Source organism: Salvelinus alpinus, chromosome 9, assembly GCF_045679555.1.
Source record: "Salvelinus alpinus chromosome 9, SLU_Salpinus.1, whole genome shotgun sequence".
Classification (NCBI taxonomy): Eukaryota; Metazoa; Chordata; class Actinopteri; order Salmoniformes; family Salmonidae; genus Salvelinus; species Salvelinus alpinus.
This window is the reverse complement of record NC_092094.1, coordinates 49,534,396-49,557,318: the sequence shown is the minus strand read 5'-3', so window position 1 is coordinate 49,557,318 and position 22,923 is coordinate 49,534,396. Positions and strand designations below refer to the sequence as shown.

The 22,923-nt window shown below is 43.2% G+C and overlaps 1 protein-coding gene across 4 annotated transcripts in view; it reads left to right on the top strand.

The window, feature by feature from the left end:
- The window catches only part of LOC139530269 (ATP-binding cassette sub-family C member 8-like), a 129,112-nt gene that overhangs the window by 77,271 nt on the left and 28,918 nt on the right, over nucleotides 1-22,923 (top strand). For all 4 annotated transcript variants that reach the window (XR_011665994.1, XM_071326515.1, XM_071326516.1 and 1 more), the window contains exons 16-20: nucleotides 43-115; nucleotides 287-392; nucleotides 12,093-12,149; nucleotides 16,152-16,193; nucleotides 16,496-16,594. Coding sequence is in view for 3 of the 4 variants with exons in the window: in XM_071326515.1 (XP_071182616.1) it covers nucleotides 43-115; nucleotides 287-392; nucleotides 12,093-12,149; nucleotides 16,152-16,193; nucleotides 16,496-16,594 (377 nt within the window). In the remaining variant the exon portion in view is untranslated. The remainder of the gene's footprint in view (nucleotides 1-42; nucleotides 116-286; nucleotides 393-12,092; nucleotides 12,150-16,151; nucleotides 16,194-16,495; nucleotides 16,595-22,923) is intronic.

Sequence of the window (22,923 nt, the reverse complement as noted above, 5' to 3'; positions counted from 1 at the left end):
TGATCGGCGTGTGTAATGTTTTATTTATTTTTCTCTCTCCAGATAACCAGCGGATATTTCACCTGGACAGACGGACCTCCTACCCTGTCTAACGTAGACATCAAGGTTCCCTTTGGTAAGGCTCTGATCCTGGAGGAAGGTTAAATGCCATGGTATTCATACACTATCAGAGGAATCACTAGAGGAATCACTACTACTCCCTCCTCCTATCCCTCCATCTCTCTCTATCTTTCTCTCTAATCGCAATATTTTCCACTCATGTCTTCTGTGTGTGTGTCTCTCTCAGGTCAGCTGACTATGATCGTGGGCCAGGTGGGTTGTGGGAAGTCGTCCCTGCTGCTGGCAGCTCTGGGAGAGATGCAGAGAGTCTCTGGGACTGTCACCTGGAACAGGTAAGACTGGATGAAATTACTACTCACACCGCAGACATCACAGATAGATGGACGGACTGACAGACAACTATGTACTAGTAGGATGGACATACTAAACAGTTTCTCAAGCATCTTTCTCATCCAAATCAAAGAAAAGGACTATTGAATTACAGTATAGGTTTGTGTGACCTGAGCTTGGATGATGTAAATTCTAAAGGTCAAAGATTAGAGGTGAAAGGTGTGTTGACTCCACAGAGAGCCAGGTAGCGGCAGTCAACAGAAGACTGGCAGTTTACCTCTCTCAGCTATATAAAATGCTCTACAGCACCAATTCTCTTGTAATGAGTCTGTCTGGGGAAGCGAATGTGTTTGTTTTATGTGTGTTGCGATGGGGAGATAAATACTGCAGCTCTCAGGGCCATTTAATTAACATCAATATACCACTGTCTGACTCTGTTACTTCTTCCTCCTCCAAGTCATATAACTAATAGGATTTCGCTGATTTACTGGCCGCTTAAAGAGCTTTTGTCACAAATTCTCCTCATGTCAAATGCTGTGTAGGTTCAGAGAAACTGAAGTAAGTGATGGAAACTCTGCTCTCTCTAGATCTGTGTTGCTCACCCAAGGTGTAGGGATATGTGTGAGTCAGGAGTTTAAGGAGTGATGCTTGCTCAGTCATTTGTATGTGGTCCCACAAGCCTGACTGAGATACTCTAAAGACCAACGTATCAAACTAAAATACCAAATAATTTAGCTAAATGTTGTATTTACATAAGATACAGGTATATTGAGGTATTTTGTCGTTTCGAAATAAAAAAAATACATTTTCATGTTCAAATCAAATCAATGTTTATTTGTCACATACACATGTTTAGCAGATGTTATTGCGGGTGTAGCTAAATACTTGTTTTTCTAGCTTCAACAGTGCAGTAATTGCTAACAATTCACAACAATACACACAACTTAAAAGTAGAAGAATGGAAGTAAGGAATATATCAATATTAGGATGAGCGATGTTGGAGTGGCATAGACTAAAATACAGTAGAATAGAATACAGTATATACATATGAGATAAGTAAAGCAAAAATATGTAAACATTATTAAAGTGACTAGTGTTCCATTATTAAAGTGGCCAGTGATTTCAAGTCTATGTATATTGGGAAGCAGCCAAAAGGTGCAGGGTTACGTAACCGGGTGGACGCCAGCTAGTGATGGCTGTTTACAGTCTGATGGCCTTGAGATAGAAGCTGTTTTTCAGTCTCTCGGTCCCAGCTTTGATGCACCTGTACTGACCTCGCCTTCTGGATGATAGCGGGGTGAACAGGCAGTGGCTCGGGTGGTTGTTTTCCTGTGACATTGGGTGCTATTGCGCCTTCACCACACTGTCTGTGTGGGTGGACCATTTCAGATCGTCAGTGATGTGTATGCCGAGGAACTTGAAGCTTTCCACCTTCTCCACTGCGGCCAGTTGATGTGGATATGGGTGTGCTCCCTCTGCTGTTTCCTGAAATCCACGATCAGCTCCTTTGTTTTGTCGACATTGAGTGAGAGGTTATTTTCCTGGCACCACACTCCCAGGGCCCTCAACTCCTCTCTGTAGGCTGTCTCGTCATTGTTGGTAATCAGGCCTACTACTGTTGTGTCATCTGCAAACTTGATGATTGAGTTGGAGGCGTGCGTGGCCACGCAGTCAGGGGTGAACAGGGAGTACAGGAGGGGGCTGAGCACGCTCCCTTGTGGGGCCCCTGTGTTGAGGATCAGCGAAGTGGAGGTGTTGTTTCCTACCTTCACCTACCTGGGGGCAGCCCGTCAGGAAGTCCAGGACCCAGTTGCACAGGGCGGGGTTCAGACCCAGGGCCTCAAGCTTAATGATGAGCTTGGAGGGTACTATGGTGTTGAATGCTGAGCTATAGTCAATGAACAGCATTCTTACATAGGTATTCCTCTTGTCCAGATGGGATAAGTGCGATGGTGATTGCATCGTCTGTGGATCTATTGGGGCGGTAAGCAAATTGAAGTGTGTCTAGGGTGTCATGTAAGGTAGAGGTGATATGATCCATAACTAGCCTCTCAAAGCACTCCATGATGACAGAAGTGAGTGCTACGGGGCGATAGTCATTTATAGTTCAGTTACCTTTGCTTTCTTGGGTACAGGAACAATGGTGGACATCTTGAAGCATGTTGGGACAGCAAACTGGGATAGGAAGAGATGAAATATGCCCGTAAACAATCCAGCCAGCTGGTCTGCGCGTGCTCTGAGGATGCGGCTAGGGATGCCGTCTAGGTCGGCAGCCTTGCAAGGGTTAACGCGCTTTAATGTCTTACTCACGTCGGCCACAGAGAAGGAGAGCCCACAGTCCTTGGTAGCGGGCCGCGTCGGTGGCACTGTTATCCTCAAAGTGGGCGCAGAAAGTTTTTAGCTTGTCCGGAAGCAAGATGTCGGTGTCCGCGACGTGGCTGGTTTCCCCTTTGTTGTTCGTGATTGTCTGTATACCATGCCACATACGTCTTGTGTCTGAGCCGTTGAATTGTGACTCCACTTTGTCTCTATACTGACGTTTTGCCAGTTTCATTGCCTTACGGAGAGAATACCTACACTGTTTGTAGTCGGCTATATTCCCAGTCACCTTGCCATGGTTAAATGCGGTGGTTTGTGCTTTCAGTTTTGCACGAACTCTGCCATCTATCCACGGTTTCTGGTTAGAGTCGATTTTAATAGTCACAGTGGATACAACATCTCCTATACGCTTCTTTATAAACTCAGTCACCGTATCTGTGTATTCGTCAGATGTTATTCTCGAAGTCTACCCGGGAACATATCCCAGTCCGCGTGATCAAAACAATCTTGAAGCGTGATTCCAATTGGTCAGACCAGCGTTGCATAGTCCTTAGCACGGGTACTTCCTGTTTGAGTTTCTGCCCATAGGAAGGGAGGATCAAAACAGAGTCATGATCAGATTTGCCGAAGGGAGGGTGGGTGAGGGCCTTGTTGGCTTCCCGTAAGTTGTAGCAGTGGTCGAGTGTTTTAGTAGCGTGGGTACTACAGTCAATGTGTTGATAGAACTTCGGTAGCATTTTCCTCATATTTGCTTTGTTAAAATCCCCAGCTACAATAAATGCGGCCTCGGGATATGTGGTTTCCAGTTTGCATAAAGTCCAGTGAAGTTCTTTGAGGGCCGTCGTGGGATCGGCTTGTGGGGGAATATACATGGCTGTGACTTTAACCAAAGAGAATTCTCTTGGGAGGTAATACGGTCGGCATTTGATTGTGAGGTATTCTAGGTTGGGTGAAGAAAAGGACTTGAGTTTCTGTATGTTATCACAATCACACCATGAGTGATTAGTCATGAAACATACATCCTCACCTTTCTTCTTCCCAGAGAGCTCTTTATTCCTGTCTGCGCGATATACTGAGAACCCTGCTGGCTGACTGGACAAAGACAGTATATCCCGAGAGCCATATTTGTGAAACAGAGTATGTTACAATCCCTGATGTCTCTCTGGAAGGAGATTCTCGCCCTGAGCTCGTCTACGTTATTATCCAGAGACTGAACAATAGGGAGTAATATACTCGGAAGCGGTGGATGGTGTGCGCGTCTCCTGAGTTGGATTAGAAGTCCACTCTGAATACCTCTTCTCCTCCGGCGGTGTTTTGGATCAGCATCTGGAATCAGTTCAATTGCCCTGGAGGGTACAAACAAAGGATCCAATTCGGGAAAGTCGTATTCCCAGTCATGAGTTACTGCCGCTCTGATATCCAAAAGTTATTTCCGTCTGTATGTAATGACACACAAAAAAATCCTGGGCTAATAATGTAAGAAATAAAAAAACTAAATACTGCAAAGTTGTGTCATCAAATTTGATTTGTGACATGCGCCGAAGACAACAGGTGTTTACTTACAATCCCTTAACGAACAATACATTTTTTTTTAAATACCTAAATAAAAATTTGAAATAAAAGCTACAAATAAAGACTCCTGTCAGGATCCAAAGATCAGGACAGTGGATCAGTGTCTACAGAGCCCTCTCTGATTACTTAAAAAAATTGTATAAAGATGTTATAACGAAAACATTGTCACTTGAGAGGTTTTACACTTGAGGAGCTTTTGTGTGTATCAGGTTTACATCCTTTACGTGGTGTAGAAAATATCAAGGATGAAGAGAATGTTTTTGTGATGATAGGATTGTGATTTTAGTTCTCTAATGAGATCATAATAATTAGGATACTTTGCCTCGTAACTAGCCACGCCTCAGGGAACCCAGAGAGCGTTTCAGCATGGCGAAAACGCCCCCTTTCTACCCAAGGGTATAAAAGATTGAGTTAAGAATTAACATACCAGACTAAAAGGACCACAGGCTGCAGCTAGGTCTACATTAGTCACGACCCTGAAACGCAATACGAGGTTGAAGAAGACAAAGGAGCCTCTACCAATCAATGCTACGGTTGAGTAGCTGTTCTAAGTACTGTATCTAAGGAAGTGAATTTACGTAGGACCATCCAGTTATTCTCTTCAAATCATCGTTGCCTACAATGCTCTCATTACCACTCCTGGGGTTCATCGACAAGGCTGATTAGCCGTCCTCAGAAGACCACTCTTCCAGACCGAGTGCAAGTAAACAGACCACTAAGAAGAAGGACATTGTGACCTCTTGTGGACAATCAGAGACTTACACCTGAGAACGAAGGAGAAGGCCATCCGAAGAAGAAGGCCCAATCAAACTCTTATCACACAGCGTAACCTTTTCCACGAAGGCCTGGGCCCAACAGATATACCCGATAAAGACCTTCAACACGTAAATACATGCATTACTTCTTACCCAAAAGAGCGGCAGTTCGGGGCAAGGTATTAGGACTACTGTGAGCGTAGTTCCCAAATGTATCCATGTGTTGCTTCTCTTTCTCTCTCTCGCTAACTCTCCATCTTGTGTAACAAGTGTCATATTGTGTTAGTCCGCTAGGGACCTGTAACGGCAGCCTTCCCTCTCTTCATGAGAAGAGAGGGTGTAACAGGGATCGGACCAAGACGCAGCGTATTCCGTGTTCAATATCTTTAATTAAACGAATAGACAGACGAAAACGTGAACACTTACAAATGTGGCAAAACCGATACAGTCCTTTCTGGTGCAGACAAAAAACAGAGACAGGAAACAACCACCCACAAATCCCAACACAAAACAAGCCACCTATATATGATTCTCAATCAGGGACAACGATTGACAGCTGCCTCTGATTGAGAACCATATTAGGCCGAACACAGAAACAGACAAACTAGACACACAACATAGAATGCCCACCCAGCTCACGTCCTGACCAACACTAAAACAAGCACAACACATAAGAACTATGGTCAGGACGTGACAGGACCTGTTGTCCCCATATTAAGTTTCTAATAAATAACCTATACCGTGTGTGTGTATCCTGTGTTATCATTTAGTTTGTTAGTAAATAAATAACAAAATCAATTTGTGTGGTACGGAATGATTAGAAAGACTCGGGTTTGTGCAGATTCACGAAGTCTGCGACGTTCAGAATGAGACTGATATGAGGAAATTAGGAATTAGTGACTTATCTATATATATTCTTGAGTTAATTCAGGAGACGGTAACTCTGTAAACAACTTATCCCGTGGTGCCCCAAATCACTGAGTTAATTGTTACATGATTAATTGAATACAGTAACAATTAAACATAGTAAGTAATTATTCAATAGATAAGTCATCACATTAATGAGAGTCACGTCACGACAGTTGCTTAGAAGCAGAGCTGCCCTATCTGTCGGCGCCATCTTCAGTAACAGTAACAAAAATGTTTGACTTGCTATGACTGTAATATGTGGTTGTTTATCTACCTTAGTTGAATGCACTGCACTCAAAAAAAAGCTGGGTTAAAAACAACCCAATTATTGGACAGAACACACGTTGGGTTTTTGATCCAGCCAGTTGGGTCACAAACAGCCCATTGTTAACTTTTTTAAGTTGGGTTGTTGATTCTGGTTTATGGAGCGATAATCCACCGGGTCAGATCAGAAGACTGTAGGCGTGGCTTAGTAGGGGCGAGGCTTTCAGATAGTTATTTTTGGCCACCGTGAGAGTAAAAGTCATTCCGGTTAATCTATTCTGTTATATTGTGTGACTTTTAGTTGCTCTGGATAAAAATGTCTGCCACTCCCACTGGATATTATTATTGGCCTTGTTTCAGGGGCGGAGCTCATTAGGAAAAATACCCAGCGTGCTTTGGAAGTGTTAATTTTTACATTTACATTTGAAGTCGGACGTTTACGTACACAGCCAAATACATTTAAACTCAGTTTTTCACAATTCCTGACATTTAATCCTAGTAAAAATTCCCTGTCTTAGGTCAGTTAGGATAACCACTATATTTTAAGAATGTGAAATGTCAGAATAATAGTAGAGATAATGATTTATTTCAGATTTTATTTATTTCATCACATTCCCAGTGGGTCAGAAGTTTACATACATTCAATTAGTATTTGGTAGCATTGCCTTTAAATTGTTGAACTTCGGTCAAACGTTTCGGGTAGCCTTACACAAGCTTCCCACAATAAGTTGGGTGAATTTTGGCCCATTCCTCCTAACAGAGCTGGTGTAACTGAGTTAGGTTTGTAGGCCTTCTTGCTCGCACACGCTTTTTCAGTTCTGCCCACAAATTTTCTATGGGATTGAGGTCAGGGCTTTGTGATGGCCACTCCAATACCTTGACTTTGTTGTCCTTAAGGTATTTTGCCACAACTTTGGAAGTATGCTTGGGGTCATTGTCCATTTGGAAGACTCATTTGCGACCAAGCTTTAACTTCCTGACTGATGTCTTGAGATGTTGCTTCAATATATCCACATCATTTTCCTGCCTCATGATGCCATCTGTTTTGTGAAGTGCACCAGTCCCTCCTGCAGCAAAGCACTCCCACAACATGATGCTGCCACTCCCGTGCTTCACGGTTGGGATGGTGTTCTTCGGCTTGCAAGCCTCCCCCTTTTTCCTCCAAACATAATGATGGTCATTATGGCCAAACAGTTCCATTTTTGTTTCATCAGACCAGAGGACATTTCTCCAAAAAGTATGATCTTTGTCTCCATGTGCAGTTGTGCAATTTTTATGGCGGTTTTGGAGCAGTGGCTTCTTCCTTGCTGAGCGGCCTTTCAGGTTATGTCGATATAGGACTCGTTTTACTGTGGATATAGATACTTTTGTACCTGTTTCCTCCAGCATCTTCACAAGGTCCTTTGCTGTTGTTCTGGGATTGATTTGCACTTTTCGCACATCTCTATGAGACAGAACGCGTCTCCTTCCTGAGCGGTATGACGGCTGCGTGGTCCCATGGTATTTATACTTGCGTACTATTGTTTGTACAGATGAATGTGGTACCTTCAGGCATTTTGAAATTGCTCCAAAGGATGAACCAGACTTGTGGAGGTCTTGGCTGATTTCTTATGATTTTCCCATCATGTCGAGCAAAGAGGCACTGAGTTTGAAGGTAGGCCTTGAAATACATCCACAGGTACACCTCCAATTGACTCAAAAAGCCATAACATAATTTTCTGGAATTTTCCAAGCTGTTTAAAGGCACAGTCAACTTACTGTATGTAAACTTCTGACCCACTGGAATTGTGATACAGTGAATTATAAGTGAAAGAATCTGTCTGTAAACAATTGTTGGAAATATGACTTGTGTCATGCACAAAGTAGATGTCCTAACCGACTTGCCAAAACTATAGTTTGTTAACAAGAAATGTGTGGAGTGGTTGAAAAACAAGTTTTAATGACTCCAACCTAAGTGTATGTAAACTTCTGACTTCAACTGTACATTTTGGTCCTTTATCAGACACTCTTATCACACCATAGTGCCATCAGACTTCTGATACCAATGCAGGATGAAAGGGGGCCACAAAATGAACCGCTATGAAGAATGAAAATACAAATTAGAGGTCTCGAAAGTATCTTGTTCCAAAATGCATTGGATTGTAGTTCAGGTTGGTGAAATGCAAAGGACAAAATACTCAAAAGTAATTGAAATACGACATGTAAAATACATGTAAAATACATGAAATACGGCCCGTCTCTGCTCAGATCCTCCCACCTAATGAAAGATAAAAGGAAAGATAAAAAAGCCACACTGTAGGGAGGGAAGGAGGGAGACAGAGTTAAGGGGGAGAATTAAGGGGATGACATAGAGTTCCAAGGGGGCCAGAGAGAGATGGCACAGGGGAGAGATTGAATGAAAGGATAGATAAGGTCTTGAGCCTTGGTGTTAATGTGTAAGTATCTACATTGAGTTTGTACTCAGGCTTTGGCTTTGTGACTGGCCACCTGTCCATGGTCAGACTACTCTCTGTCTCTTCATAAAGATCAGATACCTGATTGTCCCCCTGTCAGCCAAACACACCCTCTCTGGTCCTCATGCCAGGGACAAGCTGGCACGTCCTCAGATACTGGAGCCCAACCTACACCCTGGCGGCTGGCGCCATCCCACACACTTATCATATAAACAGAGTTAGACAAAGGCTATTTAGGCTGTGCCCTCATAAAGGATTTAATGTGATGTTTAGAGTGGAACGTTACTGTGGTGGGGATCAGGGGTTGGCTAATGTCCTGAGCTTCCTGTGGACAGTTTGACTTTGAACTGTTGGGTCAGATCTTTTTTGTGGGATGTTGTTTTCCAGCATAGTCATCATCATCATCCTTGTCGTCGTCGTCATCATCGTCATCATTATCATCATGTGTAATGTTTTTAATCAGCAGCATCATTGTTGTCATCATCAAAGTCACCGTAATTTGCGATAGCACAGCATAACCTTTGTTAAACACATTTTCAGGAGGCTTCTTCAGAGAAATATTTTGGCCACCCGTGAGAGTAAATGTCATTCCTGTTCATCATGTCATGTTTGTACACTGCAAATAAAAATGTCCTTCATTAGTTTTGCACATTATTATATAACAAACAAAGAACCACGAGTTAGGATGATACAGACAGCTCAAAATATATGCTTAGATATGCAGAAAGATATACAGATTTTTGTCATAGAATTAAGCATAATGTTTATGGCTCTAGATTGCACGAAAAAGCTGTTTCAGGTGTTTAAAAATGTTAATTTAATTTAAAACTTAAGGACGGGGTGCCTAGGCCCAGCAGTGAAGTTTTATTTCCTTATTTTTTCCCTTCTTTTTTTTTTAACATGCCATAAGAAGGCTTCAAACGCACTGCCGTTATAGCCCTCAAACTTAGGCCTAAATGCCTTAGTGGACTGTACCACCAGTCAGTGATAGTAACTGTTATACAATACAGCTATTTGACAATACCACTATCAACTTTTTTTACGCTTTAGTTACAAAAATAAATATTTATTTGTAAAATCACATGGTTGTATGTGAAACGGTGCCAATATATTGGTACACCACTTTTTAGACCAAGTCAAGAGTAACAAATTAAACCTTGAGGTTTTAGAACATCCAACTGGTAGCCAAGTTGATCTGTTTAACAAATGCGATTGGATGGTGGCTCTACAGTGTGATGTCTCCGATAGGTTGATTCGTTATTTTTTTTACCAGATATAATTATGTGCTCAGCTGGTTGTACTCAGCATAGTGGCTAATTGTGCCAGGTTGGCCTATGAGAAAAGCTAGCAGCTAGCCCTTTTAGACCACAGGTCTAATCCTCTATGTAAGCCAAAGTGTGCGAGTATGGTCCCATCCATTACACCCATTAAATCAAAACAGTAGCTAAGACTCTGTGGTTGTGATCTTACGACACCTATGTTATCTCCAATGAATTGTTTTGCCAGTTGTTTCCTTTAACTGGCACTAACAGTCTCCAACAAGGACTCTGTCAGCAGTGTGTTTGTTTGGTTTGACCTGGCAGCACTTCTCCCTACTGTCATCACTGTCTTTACGCCGTGCCACATCCCCTCCCCCTCGACCTTACCCTCACCCCTGTGTAGTAATCCCTGTGAACCCCCGTAGAGGGGTCCCCTCATGTTCGAAGTAGGACACCGCACATACTCAGAGAGGTTGGGATGATGACTTCGAGTAATCTCTCGTAACAGTTCGCAAGATGAGTTCTGGGTTCCGCGAATAGAATAGAAAAGTTGACTAAAATGGTGTAATTGCCTGATATTGACTGTTGTTCAGTGCATGTCCAGTTTTTCATCAGATATGTCTAATCGTAGATTGCTTGTCAAGCCTGCAGCATTGGTGAAATGGGTAGAGTTTGTTCTCCTCACGGTTTCTGGGTGTTTGTGTTGAGTTAAAGAGCAGGGCGAAGAGACTTTCATTTGGGCTGAGAAAGTGGCGTCTCCTCACACCAAGATTCATTATCATTGTCTCGTTCTCACTATTATCAGGAGTGGTCACCAGGAAAGACATTAGGTTCTTCCTAGCTAAGTATCTGTTCCTTTTATCTTTTAGTTGTGATATGTGCTGTACGCCCTAGCTGGGTGATAATAATATTTCCCATTAGGATCACAGTTCTCTATACGTACTGATGCGCTTGCAGAATGACATCACAATCAATCTGGAATATCGCCTGCTGTTCAATGGTCATTTAAATACATTTGGCCTCAGGATTGTGGTTTTAAAAATCTCTTATCTGCAGGTCTGAACATGAAGAGTATAATTATCCTTAACGATGAGGAGTCTCCGTAAGAGATGAAAGCTGGTTGTCATCAGCTCTAATAGTTTGGTGATCCTGTTTGTGAAGGAAGCACAATAGGAGAGGATAAGTATAGCCTCTTACATGGCACGTTAGCTCTCACTCTGATAGCTGGGACATCGTTAGCCTCTCCAGTGACTGGGTCTATTTCTCTGTCAAACTGTTGAGAACTCTGTGGATTTTGAGACTTTTATCAAACTCTTTCTTCTGCAGTTTTCTTTAGTCTAAGTTTTTAACATTGACTGACATACAGTAGTGTGTAAGTGCTACAGCTGGAGTTACTTGCAGTACAGTATTAGTACTATTATTAGTACTAGTATTAGTTGGTCTAACGTGAAAGTTGTTCTGCCGTGTGTTATTTGTCCTGCAGTCACAAGACCTTTTTCCTCACAGGCCTCACACCTTCTCAACACACTACCTCACTTTCTTTTTCTTTCTTTTTTTGACTTTAAGGCTTGTGTGTGCACGTGTGCGTGAGTGTGTGTGGCACATCATCCGATTCTTAAATATCAGTCTTCCGGAATGTTTGTTGACAGCTGTGTTCCCTGGTCATGTCTCATCGAGAGCTGGCCATTTTACATGCTTGGTGGTGTGAAAACACAGAGTATGTCAAATATGCCCCGAGAAACTGGCCCAGAGTCAGATGTTTTCCTATCCTCCTAATGGTTAAGGTTAGGAATTGAGGGTGGGTAATCTGATCCTACATCTGCAGCTCTCACCTTTCTGTCTGTAAACTCACTCCATCAGAAACACTGACCCAGGAACTCAGGGAAACATGTCAACTAGTCAAGGCTAAAAATACAACAGCAGTGCCTACTGGCCTGGGGAAGTTCAAACTGAGCCAGGAGCACCCAAACTGCTGCCACAGTGAAAGGGAGCACTAGTGGCAACAGAGGTTGGGTCAAATATTAAGATGATACTTTTTTTTTAGTACTACTGTTTAGTACTACTGTAACTACATGAGTTTCATAGTTTAAGAAATATTGCCCTAAATAATATTCTACCTTTTTACATTGATCTGACCTCTGTTTTCTCAACTCTTTTTCTTTTCTCTGCAGTTTGCCCATCCTGGATTCTGAAGGCGATGAGAGGTATGTGTCTGAAGGCGATGAGAGGTATGTACATGTATTGGATCGTACGAACATTTCTATAGCTCTAGGATACGCCAGGTCAACACAATATGAACAGGGGTCACTGATGTAAGAGACACATCCACAGTAGAGATACAGAGGATGTCTTGGTAGGACATACACGGATCTGTGTTTATGTCTCCGGCAACAATCTTTCTCACACACATAGCAGGGTACAATTGAATATGCTCTACATCACTGTCAACACAGCTCAACTTTCCATCTGTCAATGATGTCACTCACAGCATGATCCAAACAGGGAGCAATACACACGCACACACACACACACACACACAGACAATCGTGCATGCGCGCACACACACACACACACACACACAACAACAACAAAAGACACACACGGCTGTTGTCTTTGGGTAATCCCTCTATCTCTGTCCTGCTCCGCTACTTTCCGTAATAAAACACGAAGCTTTGTACTATGCTACGGTGTGTGTGTGTGTGGCTTTTGTGGTACTTATGTGCATGGAAGCCTGTTTGTCGGTATGTGTGTCAAATCAAATCGAATTGCATTTGTCACATGCTTCGTAAACAACAGTAAACTAACAGTGAACTGCGTAGATACAGGCCCTTCCCGACAATGCAGAGAGAAAAATATAAAAATACGAGGAATACCACAGGTGTGTGTGTGTACCTGCTGACAGAATCCTGGAAACAGTAAAAATCCCTCAGCAGGCCGGGGCTATCAGAGTAATGGAATAAAGGGATAAAGACATGTTTTTCTCCCAGACAGACCACCAAGGTTATAGCTGCTGACCTGTGGTTTCTCTGTTGCATCCCAGAGTGCCCTGTAAGAAAGAGAGAGAGGATATTTGAGGGGGATGTGTATGAGGTAGTGCCAATAGAAATAGAATTGGTGTACACCTGAGGCTGTGAGGACAGTAGCGAATAGTAGTTCAAGACACAAATCAGTGCGTATCCCAGAGGATACTGTTTCTTATACTTCTTCACTGTGAAGCATACTGCTATACAGTATACAGCCATACGTTAACACCATTTCTGCGACTTCTTGTATTTACTTTGTTGTGCAGTGACTGGGAGACTTAATCAATACGTGAAGTTGTATCATTTATTATCATCGTGTGTTTGAATTACATGTTTTTGGCCATAGTCATTTAATAGCTCATGCATCATTCATATATATTTTCATAATGTTGAATAATGATTCAGTCTACACCATGGGAAGGCAACTAGATTCAGCAGCCAGCTGATTTTGTACGGTGTTGGGGGACTGGGGGCCGCAACATAATTATAATAATTTGTACGCCGCTAATTGACCACAACTAAGCCCCAAAATAGGGAACAATCATTTCATACCTCGATTACGTTGAGAAATTATCACATAATTTCTCTTTTTTTATTTGTGGGAATACTTACGAACAGATTTCCTAAGTGAAACGACTGTTGTCGACCCCTGGTCAACACTGATGACTGTAGACTACACCATCTGAGCTCAGTGTCCCACCTAAGACCTCAGCAGAAGTCTGCTTCACTTAGTGTTATTAGACACAAGTTCCCTCACTGCTACACCTTAAACATGAAACGCACCGATAATCTTACTGCCGGTAGACCGCCGATAGGTACTTATCACAGTGGGAGGCCGTTCCTTCTCTTGCTAGAACAAAAGCTGTACCTACTGCGTGCCGACCCTGTAGCGACGATCCTGCTGTTTCTACTTGTTGAATTGTGAAGCTCGTCAGTGGCCAACAACTTGACTTTGAGCCAATCAGAGAGCACGAATCACCAACATGACAACAAAAAGGAAAAAAGAGGGCATTTTGTCCGTACATCCACGGTTAAATGTCATGAGCCAGTCATATTTCATATGCAATGTAGGCTATGGGATGGTAGCTGGCTAAGGGCACAGATGCAATGCAATGCACACAACACTAAATACTTCCTTCAAGATAGCTAACCACTGTAGCTAGTATTTACATTATAGCTGCCCAGTTAGTGCAATGTCCATAGATAGATAGCTAGCTAGATATGTTGTGCTAGCTACTGAGAATTCTAGCTAGCTAAACATTTAGCAAGGGACACTGGCAGTATAGGGTAATGAAGAGTGAATTAAATTATTTATTTGTCATCTTACTAGGAGTTATCTAGCTGTGGCAATCTGGCTAGTATCAACAAGAGCTTTCTACAGCTACCTAACGCTGGAATCTAGACCATGAACTAAGTAACACACACGGACATGCATTGCCAAACAAAGCTACTGCCACCTTCTGGTTTGGAGTATTTTAACAAGGCTGAGTGGCTGAGGACTTCAAGGCCTTTTAAGAAATTGACTGCCGGCACTCTGTTTGACATTCCTACCGGTGTGTCTGAGTTATTACTCCCAACTTTAGGTGTGAATCCTAACTTCCACTTAAGTAAAATGCTCAATTTGACTTTGGTCCTGCATAGTCCAAATCATGTTTTTCATGAAATTGAATGATACAGTATTTGGATGAAACAAGATCAAAGTAGGATGACCAAATGGTAGCGTCTTATTTTCTTACTTAACTAAAGAAGTACCGACTAGTAACCATCATCGCATAAATTGTGTGGTTTACATAGCTAGCTAGGCAGTCTACTGGTGCCAACATTCTACTGCAGGGTGTCCACAAATATAATTACAGGTTTATCCTATTAATATATGGCAAAGATACTTCTAGGTTTCCCCTTTCATCTATGTCTGGTGTTTGCTAGTTTGCTAGTCATCAAGTGAAGAATCTCAAATATAAAATATATTTTAATTTGTTTAACACTTTTTTGGTTACTACATGATTCCATAGTTTTGATGTCTTCACTATTATTCTACAATGTAGAAAATAGTTTAAAAAAAACATATAAAAACCCTTGAATGAGTAGGTGTTCTAAAACTTTTGACCGGTAGTGTATGACGGGGATGGATGTTGCATGCAATTTAAATGTTTGTTTGATGTTCGTTTCTTTATGTATCTGCAAATGTGCTTGAGATTATTTCAATGCAGCGCTGCATCCGAGTTTCTTGACGTAGTTGTGTCAAAGAACTGTCAGTCAAGGTGAACTCCCCGCCCACTCAGCCTATTTGCTCTCCGCCCTCTCAGCCGGTCTTTTAAGCCTTGCTGATAGTTATACATGAAAGAAAAAGGACGATTTTCTTAAATTCTAAGCATTTTTATCTGGGGAAAAATGACATGGGTGATGTTTTGGTCACTCAAAAGGCTATTTTACATGGGAATCAAGATTTACTGTTTGGGACCATTAAGTGGATGTTAGAATTCCCCCCTTGGTTTCCACTTCATCTAATCCGCTGTTTAATCACTGGAGCACAGCCTTCTGACATCCTGTCTGGGACATGCCTCTCAACTGGCCCTGTCTGTCTGTGGTGATCAGGATCATTAGATAGACCCTGGGACGCTTATCAACCAACTCTCTTTCCTTTCAAAAATATTCTAGTTCTCCCTCTCATCATCCCTTTCACTCCTCCCGCTCCCCTTCTCCCTCTCTCATGTAGCAGCCAAGGATAGGCAGCTGAGCTCCTGTCACCCCTGGCAGACCACAGGGGAACTCAGAGAGTGTGTGTGTGTCCATCCCTTTCCTCTATCTTGTATTTATCTCACTAATATGTCACACCAATTATAACTACGCCAAGAAAAGACACGCAATAACAGACTAAATACAACCGCATTAAATCCAGCCATGACGTATGCAGCTTTTTGCAAAAACTCCGTCTTCTATATTCAGAGTGAATCAGACTCTTCAAATTGCAGGAAGTAATAGTTTGTTTTATTTATAGACACAAGATCTAATGATAGACATGCACATATAGGGCAACGATGGCCTTGTTTTGGTTTGTGTTGCCGACTGTATACATTACGTGTGTGTGTGTGTGTGTGTGTGTGTGTGTGTGTGTGTGTGTGTGTGTGTGTGTGTGTGTGTGTGTGTGTGTGTGTGTGTGTGTGTGTGTGTGTGTGTGTGTGTGTGTGTGTGTGTGTGCCATTGCAGCCCCACATCAGACAAGGATGCAGCTGGTGATGGGGACATCCAGTAAGCACACATGACGCCTCGCACCAGATTGTCACTATGGAGATGCTGTATTTACACTGTTATCCACAATAGAAAAATACAAACAGTATCTAGTCAATACAGTGAAGTAACTGCCTGTATTACAAAAAAACAAGATAATACCCTGACTTTCCATTGTAATTGAACAACACAGAAAGCAATCCAAAACCATTTTACATTTGAACCTAGTCTGCCATGAAGTGTGTTTATCTTTGTGCGTCATTGAGAAAAGACAGGAAGTTGTGAGATGTTGGTTGATCTTGATACTGTGTTTATCTTGGCAGGAAGAGAGGCTCTGTGGCCTATGCTTCCCAGAAGCCCTGGCTGCTCAATGCGACGCTGGTGGAGAACATCACCTTTGAGATGCCCATGATCAAACCCAGGTGAGACTTGATTATACAGTGCATTCGGAAAGTATTCAGACCCCTTTACTTTTTCCACATTTTGTTATGTTACAGCCTTATTATAAAATGGATTAAATTGTTTCCCCCCCCCCCTCATCAATCTATACACAATACCCCATAATAACAAAGCAAAAACAGTTTTTTAGAAATGTTTGCTAATTTATTACAAATAAAAAACTTAAATATTACATTTACATAAGTATTCAGACCCTTTACTCAGTACTTTGTTGAAGCACCTTTGGCAGCAATTGCAGTCTCTAGTCTTCTTGGGTATGAAGCTATAAGCTTGGCACACCTGTATTTGGGGAGTTTCTCCCATTCTTCTCTGCAGATCCTCTCAAGCTCTGTCAGGTTGGATGGGGAGCGTCACTGCACAACTATTTTCAGGTCTCTCCAGAGATGTTTGATTGGGTTCAAGTCCGGGCTCTGGCTGGGCCACTCAAGGACTTACGGAGACTTGTCCCAAAGCCTCTCCTGTGTGGTCTTGGCTGTGTGCATAGGGTTGTTGTCCTGTTGGAAGGTGAACCTTTTCCCCAGTCTGAGGTCCTGAGCGCTCTGGAGCAGGTTTTCATCAAGGATCTCTCTGTACTTCATCTTTCCTTCGATCCTGACTAGTCTCCCAGTCCCTGAAGCTGAAAAACATCCTCACAGCATGAAACTGCCACCACCATGCTTCCCCCTAGGGATTGTGCCAGGTTTCCTCCAGATGTGATGCTCTATCAGAGTGACCATTGGGTTCTTCGCCACCTCCCTGACCAAGGCCCTTCTCCCCCGATTGCTCAGTTTGGCCGGGCGGCCAACTCTAGGAAGAGTCTTGGTGGTTCCAAACTTCTTCCATTTAAAAATGATGGAGGCCACTGTGTTCTTGGGGACCTTCAATGCTGCAGAAATGTTTCGGTACCCTTTCCCAGATCTCTGCCTCGATACAATTGTCGTGTCTGTGACTATCATTAAATGTGAAGACTTATTTTATCAAATCAATTCTCTGTGTAAGTATTATTACGTGATTAAACTAATCATGTCAACTTTAATTAACTAGGAAGTCAGGGCACCACAGGAAAATCTCTATTTCCCGAATCGACTCTTCAGATATTTTTATATTTATCGATTATTCTTCTATTAATGTATCATTATTACCTCGTCAGTTCTCATTACTGAACATTCTCATTACTGAACATCATTACTGAACATTGAATATCTGCATGAACCCTAGCCTAAATGATGAATCAGCTATGTACAAATTGTCTTAATTATTTATTTACTAACTAACTAAATAATCACAGAAATACATAACGAACAAACAGTAGATATTGGTTACTAACACAATGCATTGATGAGTCCCTAGTGGGCTAAACCAGTATGACGGCTTGGTAGACAATGGAAAGGGGTGGGGACAGGAAAAGAGCGGGAGAGACAAAATGGATTCACTACACACAGTTGATAATTATATTAGTTGAAATGCTAATCCTTTGCACATGGACAGCCGCTCATTCGAGAATAATTGCAATGTATATATTTACGCCCTTATGTCGTTGTCTTCTCTGTTGGAATCGCCGGTCTGTCTGCTGGAGAGTCAGTTCATCAGAGAGTCTCTGGTTAACATCCCTAGAAGCCACAATGTCTTTCGTAGTTGTCGCTTTCTAAGCGGTTCCCGATAGTGTCTGTTGTAATGGATACGTCAGGCGTAGATATGGTTGTTGCATAGAATAGATGCTTCCACAGTTGTCGGTATTCTCGTACTAGACTTACGTAATTTCCAGCTGTATGGTCTGTCTCCGTGACTTAGAGAATTGTACACTGCTCAAAAAAATAAAGGGAACACTTAAACAACACAATGTAACTCCAAGTCAATCATACTTCTGTGAAATCAAACTGTCCACTTAGGAAGCAACACTGATTGACAATAAATTTCACATGCTGTTGTGCAAATGGAATAGACAAAAGGTGGAAATTATAGGCAATTAGCAAGACACCCCCAATAAAGGACTGATTCTGCAGGTGGTGACCACAGACCACTTCTCAGTTCCTATGCTTCCTGGCTGATGTTTTCGTCACTTTTGAATGCTGGCGGTGCTCTCACTCTAGTGGTAGCATGAGACGGCGTCTACAACCCACACAAGTGGCTCAGGTAGTGCAGCTCATCCAGGATGGCACATCAATGCGAGCTGTGGCAAGAAGGTTTGCTGTGTCTGTCAGTGTAGTGTCCAGAGCATGGAGGCGCTACCAGGAGACAGGCCAGTACATCAGGAGACGTGGAGGAGGCCGTAGGAGGGCAACAACCCAGCAGCAGGACCGCTACCTCCGCCTTTGTGCAAGGTGGAGCACTGCCTGAGCCCTGCAAAATGACCTCTAGCAGGCCACAAATGTGCATGTGTCTGCTCAAACGGTCAGAAACAGACTCCATGAGGGTGGTATGAGGGCCCGACGTCCACAGGTGGGGGTTGTGCTTACAGCCCAACACCGTGCAGGACGTTTGGCATTTGCCAAAGAACACCAAGATTGGCAAATTCGCCACTGGCGCCCTGTGCTCTTCACAGATGAAAGCAGGTTCACACTGAGCACATGAGCACATGTGACAGACGTGACAGAGTCTGGAGACGCCGTGGAGAACGTTCTGCTGCCTGCAACATCCTCCAGCATGACCGGTTTCGCGGTGGGTCAGTCATGGTGTGGGGTGGCATTTCTTTGTGGGGCCGCACAGCCCTCCATGTGCTCGCCAGAGGTAGCCTGACTGCCATAGGTTCCGAGATGAGATCCTCAGAGCCCTTGTGAGACCATATGCTGACACATGCACATTTGTGGCCTGCTGGAGGTCATTTTGCAGGGCTCTGGCAGTGCACCTCCTTGCACAAAGGCGGAGGTAGCGGTCCTGCTGCTGGGTTGTTGCCCTCCTACGGCCTCCTCCACGTCTCCTGATGTACTGGCCTGTCTCCTGGTAGCGCCTCCATGCTCTGGACACTACGCTGACAGACACAGCAAACCTTTTTGCCACAGCTCGCATTGATGTGCTATCCTGGATGAACTGCACTACCTGAGCCACTTGTGTGGGTTGTAGACTCCGTCTCATGCTACCACTAGAGTGAGAGCACCGCCAGCATTCAAAAGTGACCAAAACATCAGCCAGGAAGCATAGGAACTGAGAAGTGGTCTGTGGTCACCACCTGCAGAATCACTCCTTTTTTGGGGGTGTCTTGCTAATTGCCTATAATTTCCACCTTTTGTCTATTCCATTTGCACAACAGCATGTGAAATTTATTGTCAATCAGTGTTGCTTCCTAAGTGGACAGTTTGATTTCATAGAAGTGTGATTGACTTGGAGTTACATTGTGTTGTTTAAGTGTTCCCTTTATTTTTTTGAGCAGTGTAGTACCGGAACTCATGAGAGAAAAAAAAATCTGCTTTTATAATAAATCATTGCATGCATATCATCACATTTGCGTAGGGGCATCGAACAGTAGAGTAGAGGCACTCACAGAAGTAGCACACATTGGGAAACATTTTAGTAGCCGAGGGTCTTTTTACTTGACATGACTGGAGACTTTGGCAGAATCTTTTTTAATACAGCTCAGGTGATCGAAATGGCAGGCTACGTTGACACTGACAAACTGAGATCCGTAAAAACCACCTTGTCTTGAATCCATCAATAGCCTAGGCCTAGGTGTGTCGACACATATTGTAGGCTAAAATAGGAGGAAGTTATTTGTCATAAAAATGCTTTTCAGTTTCACTGTTTCACCCAATGCCGTGCGCTCGTGCCAAAAGCTTATCTCTCTCTTGTTTTACTTTGTAAAACAATATTTGGAAGTATGTTGGTAGCCTACAGTCTTCTCTTTTTCAGCAGGAGCCATTTGCTTTCCAACCTGTATTTTCCCTCGATTGTATTTGAAATATTGTGAAAGGCCTGTTTTGTCTGCATGCTGTTTGTTGACAGATTTGCCGCGCGTTCCCTACTGTAGGCTATTCCTTGTTATTGGGCTACAATCCACAAGAAGCTATTGATTCTCTGTGGCTAAATTATAGGCCTTCTCATGGTGTAGTAGGCTATTCTGAATTATTTAATTTATTTCTGAACAGAGCAGTAATTCTATAACTTTGTCAAATTGATTTCAATTTATCAGGGGTGCTGCAGTTCCTCCAGAACCCTTTGCATGGTAATGATTCTATAAGGAAATAAATATTGAAGTGGAACGCTGGAGAGATGAAAGTTGCAGGCTCATGTCTATCAGAGCAGAGAGGGAGAGAGTTCATAGAAAGTGAATCTCATTCTAGTTATGTGAGAGATAGACACACTTCTCACACAGCCACCCGTTGGTCTCACACATACAGTAGGTTACAATGTTGCGCTAAACCCGGGCCGGCCCAACCCCAATCAAGTCTTAGAATATAGGCCCGGGATGAAAATCTACTTTTTCACATTACGTTTTTTTGTGGGGGCAGGAGAATTAACGAAGAGGCAACTCAAATGATCATTTTGTTTCAGATTTGGATGAGGGCCTCTAGGGGGTCGGTTGTGTTGTTGGGTGATGGTGATGGAATAGGGGATGCTGGGAGAGGTGAAGGCTGATTGGAGGGTCCGGGGGGGTCTGGACTGAGGCTGGCTTGCTGCTGTGTGGGATCAGGGGCAGGGAGGGCTAAAGGGGTGGATCTGGGTAGCTAAGGAGCAGGGGGAGGAGTCAGGGGCAGTAGGGGGTATGGTAGGGGGGTCAAGGGGGGGGAGACTGTTTCCCAAAGGGATTGGTTTTATTTCGGGTTGTGTTTTCTGGCATCAGGGTTTGGGTTCTGGGGTGGTCTCCAGGTCTGGTCTCTTGTTGGTCTGTTGTTTGTCTGGTCTGTTGTTGGTCTGTTGTTTGTCTGGTCTCTTGTTTGTCTGTTGTTTGTCTGGTCTCTTGTTTGTCTGTTGTTTGTCTGGTCTCTTGTTGGTCTGTTGTTTGTCTGGTCTCTTGTTGGTCTGTTGTTTGTCTGGTCTCTTGTTGGTCTGTTGTTTGTCTGGTCTCTTGTTGGTCTGTTGTTTGTCTGGTCTCTTGTTGGTCTGTTGTTTGTCTGGTCTCTTGTTGGTCTGTTGTTTGTCTGGTCTCTTGTTGGTCTGTTGTTTGTCTGGTCTCTTGTTGGTCTGTTGTTTGTCTGGTCTCTTGTTGGTCTGTTGTTTGTCTGGTCTGTTGTTGGTCTCTTGTTTGTCTGGTCTCTTGTTTGTCTGGTCTGTTGTTGGTCTCTTGTTTGTCTGGTCTGTTGTTGGTCTGTTGTTTGTCTGGTCTGTTGTTGGTCTCTTGTTTGTCTGGTCTCTTGTTTGTCTGTTGTTTGTCTGGTCTCTTGTTTGTCTGTTGTTTGTCTGGTCTCTTGTTGGTCTGTTGTTTGTCTGGTCTCTTGTTGGTCTGTTGTTTGTCTGGTCTCTTGTTGGTCTGTTGTTTGTCTGGTCTCTTGTTGGTCTGTTGTTTGTCTGGTCTCTTGTTGGTCTGTTGTTTGTCTGGTCTCTTGTTTGTCTGTTGTTTGTCTGGTCTCTTGTTTGTCTGTTGTTTGTCTGGTCTCTTGTTGGTCTGTTGTTTGTCTGGTCTCTTGTTGGTCTGTTGTTTGTCTGGTCTCTTGTTGGTCTGTTGTTTGTCTGGTCTCTTGTTGGTCTGTTGTTTGTCTGGTCTCTTGTTGGTCTGTTGTTTGTCTGGTCTCTTGTTGGTCTGTTGTTTGTCTGGTCTCTTGTTGGTCTGTTGTTTGTCTGGTCTCTTGTTGGTCTGTTGTTTGTCTGGTCTCTTGTTGGTCTGTTGTTTGTCTGGTCTCTTGTTGGTCTGTTGTTTGTCTGGTCTCTTGTTGGTCTGTTGTTTGTCTGGTCTCTTGTTGGTCTGTTGTTTGTCTGGTCTCTTGTTGGTCTGTTGTTTGTCTGGTCTCTTGTTGGTCTGTTGTTTGTCTGGTCTCTTGTTGGTCTGTTGTTTGTCTGGTCTGTTGTTGGTCTCTTGTTTGTCTGGTCTCTTGTTTGTCTGGTCTGTTGTTGGTCTGTTGTTTGTCTGGTCTGTTGTTGGTCTGTTGTTTGTCTGGTCTGTTGTTGGTCTGTTGTTTGTCTGGTCTCTTGTTGGTCTGTTGTTTGTCTGGTCTCTTGTTGGTCTGTTGTTTGTCTGGTCTCTTGTTGGTCTGTTGTTTGTCTGGTCTCTTGTTGGTCTGTTGTTTGTCTGGTCTCTTGTTGGTCTGTTGTTTGTCTGGTCTCTTGTTGGTCTGTTGTTTGTCTGGTCTCTTGTTGGTCTCTTGTTTGTCTGGTCTCTTGTTTGTCTGGTCTGTTGTTGGTCTGCTGTTTGTCTGGTCTCTTGTTGGTCTCTTGTTTGTCTGGT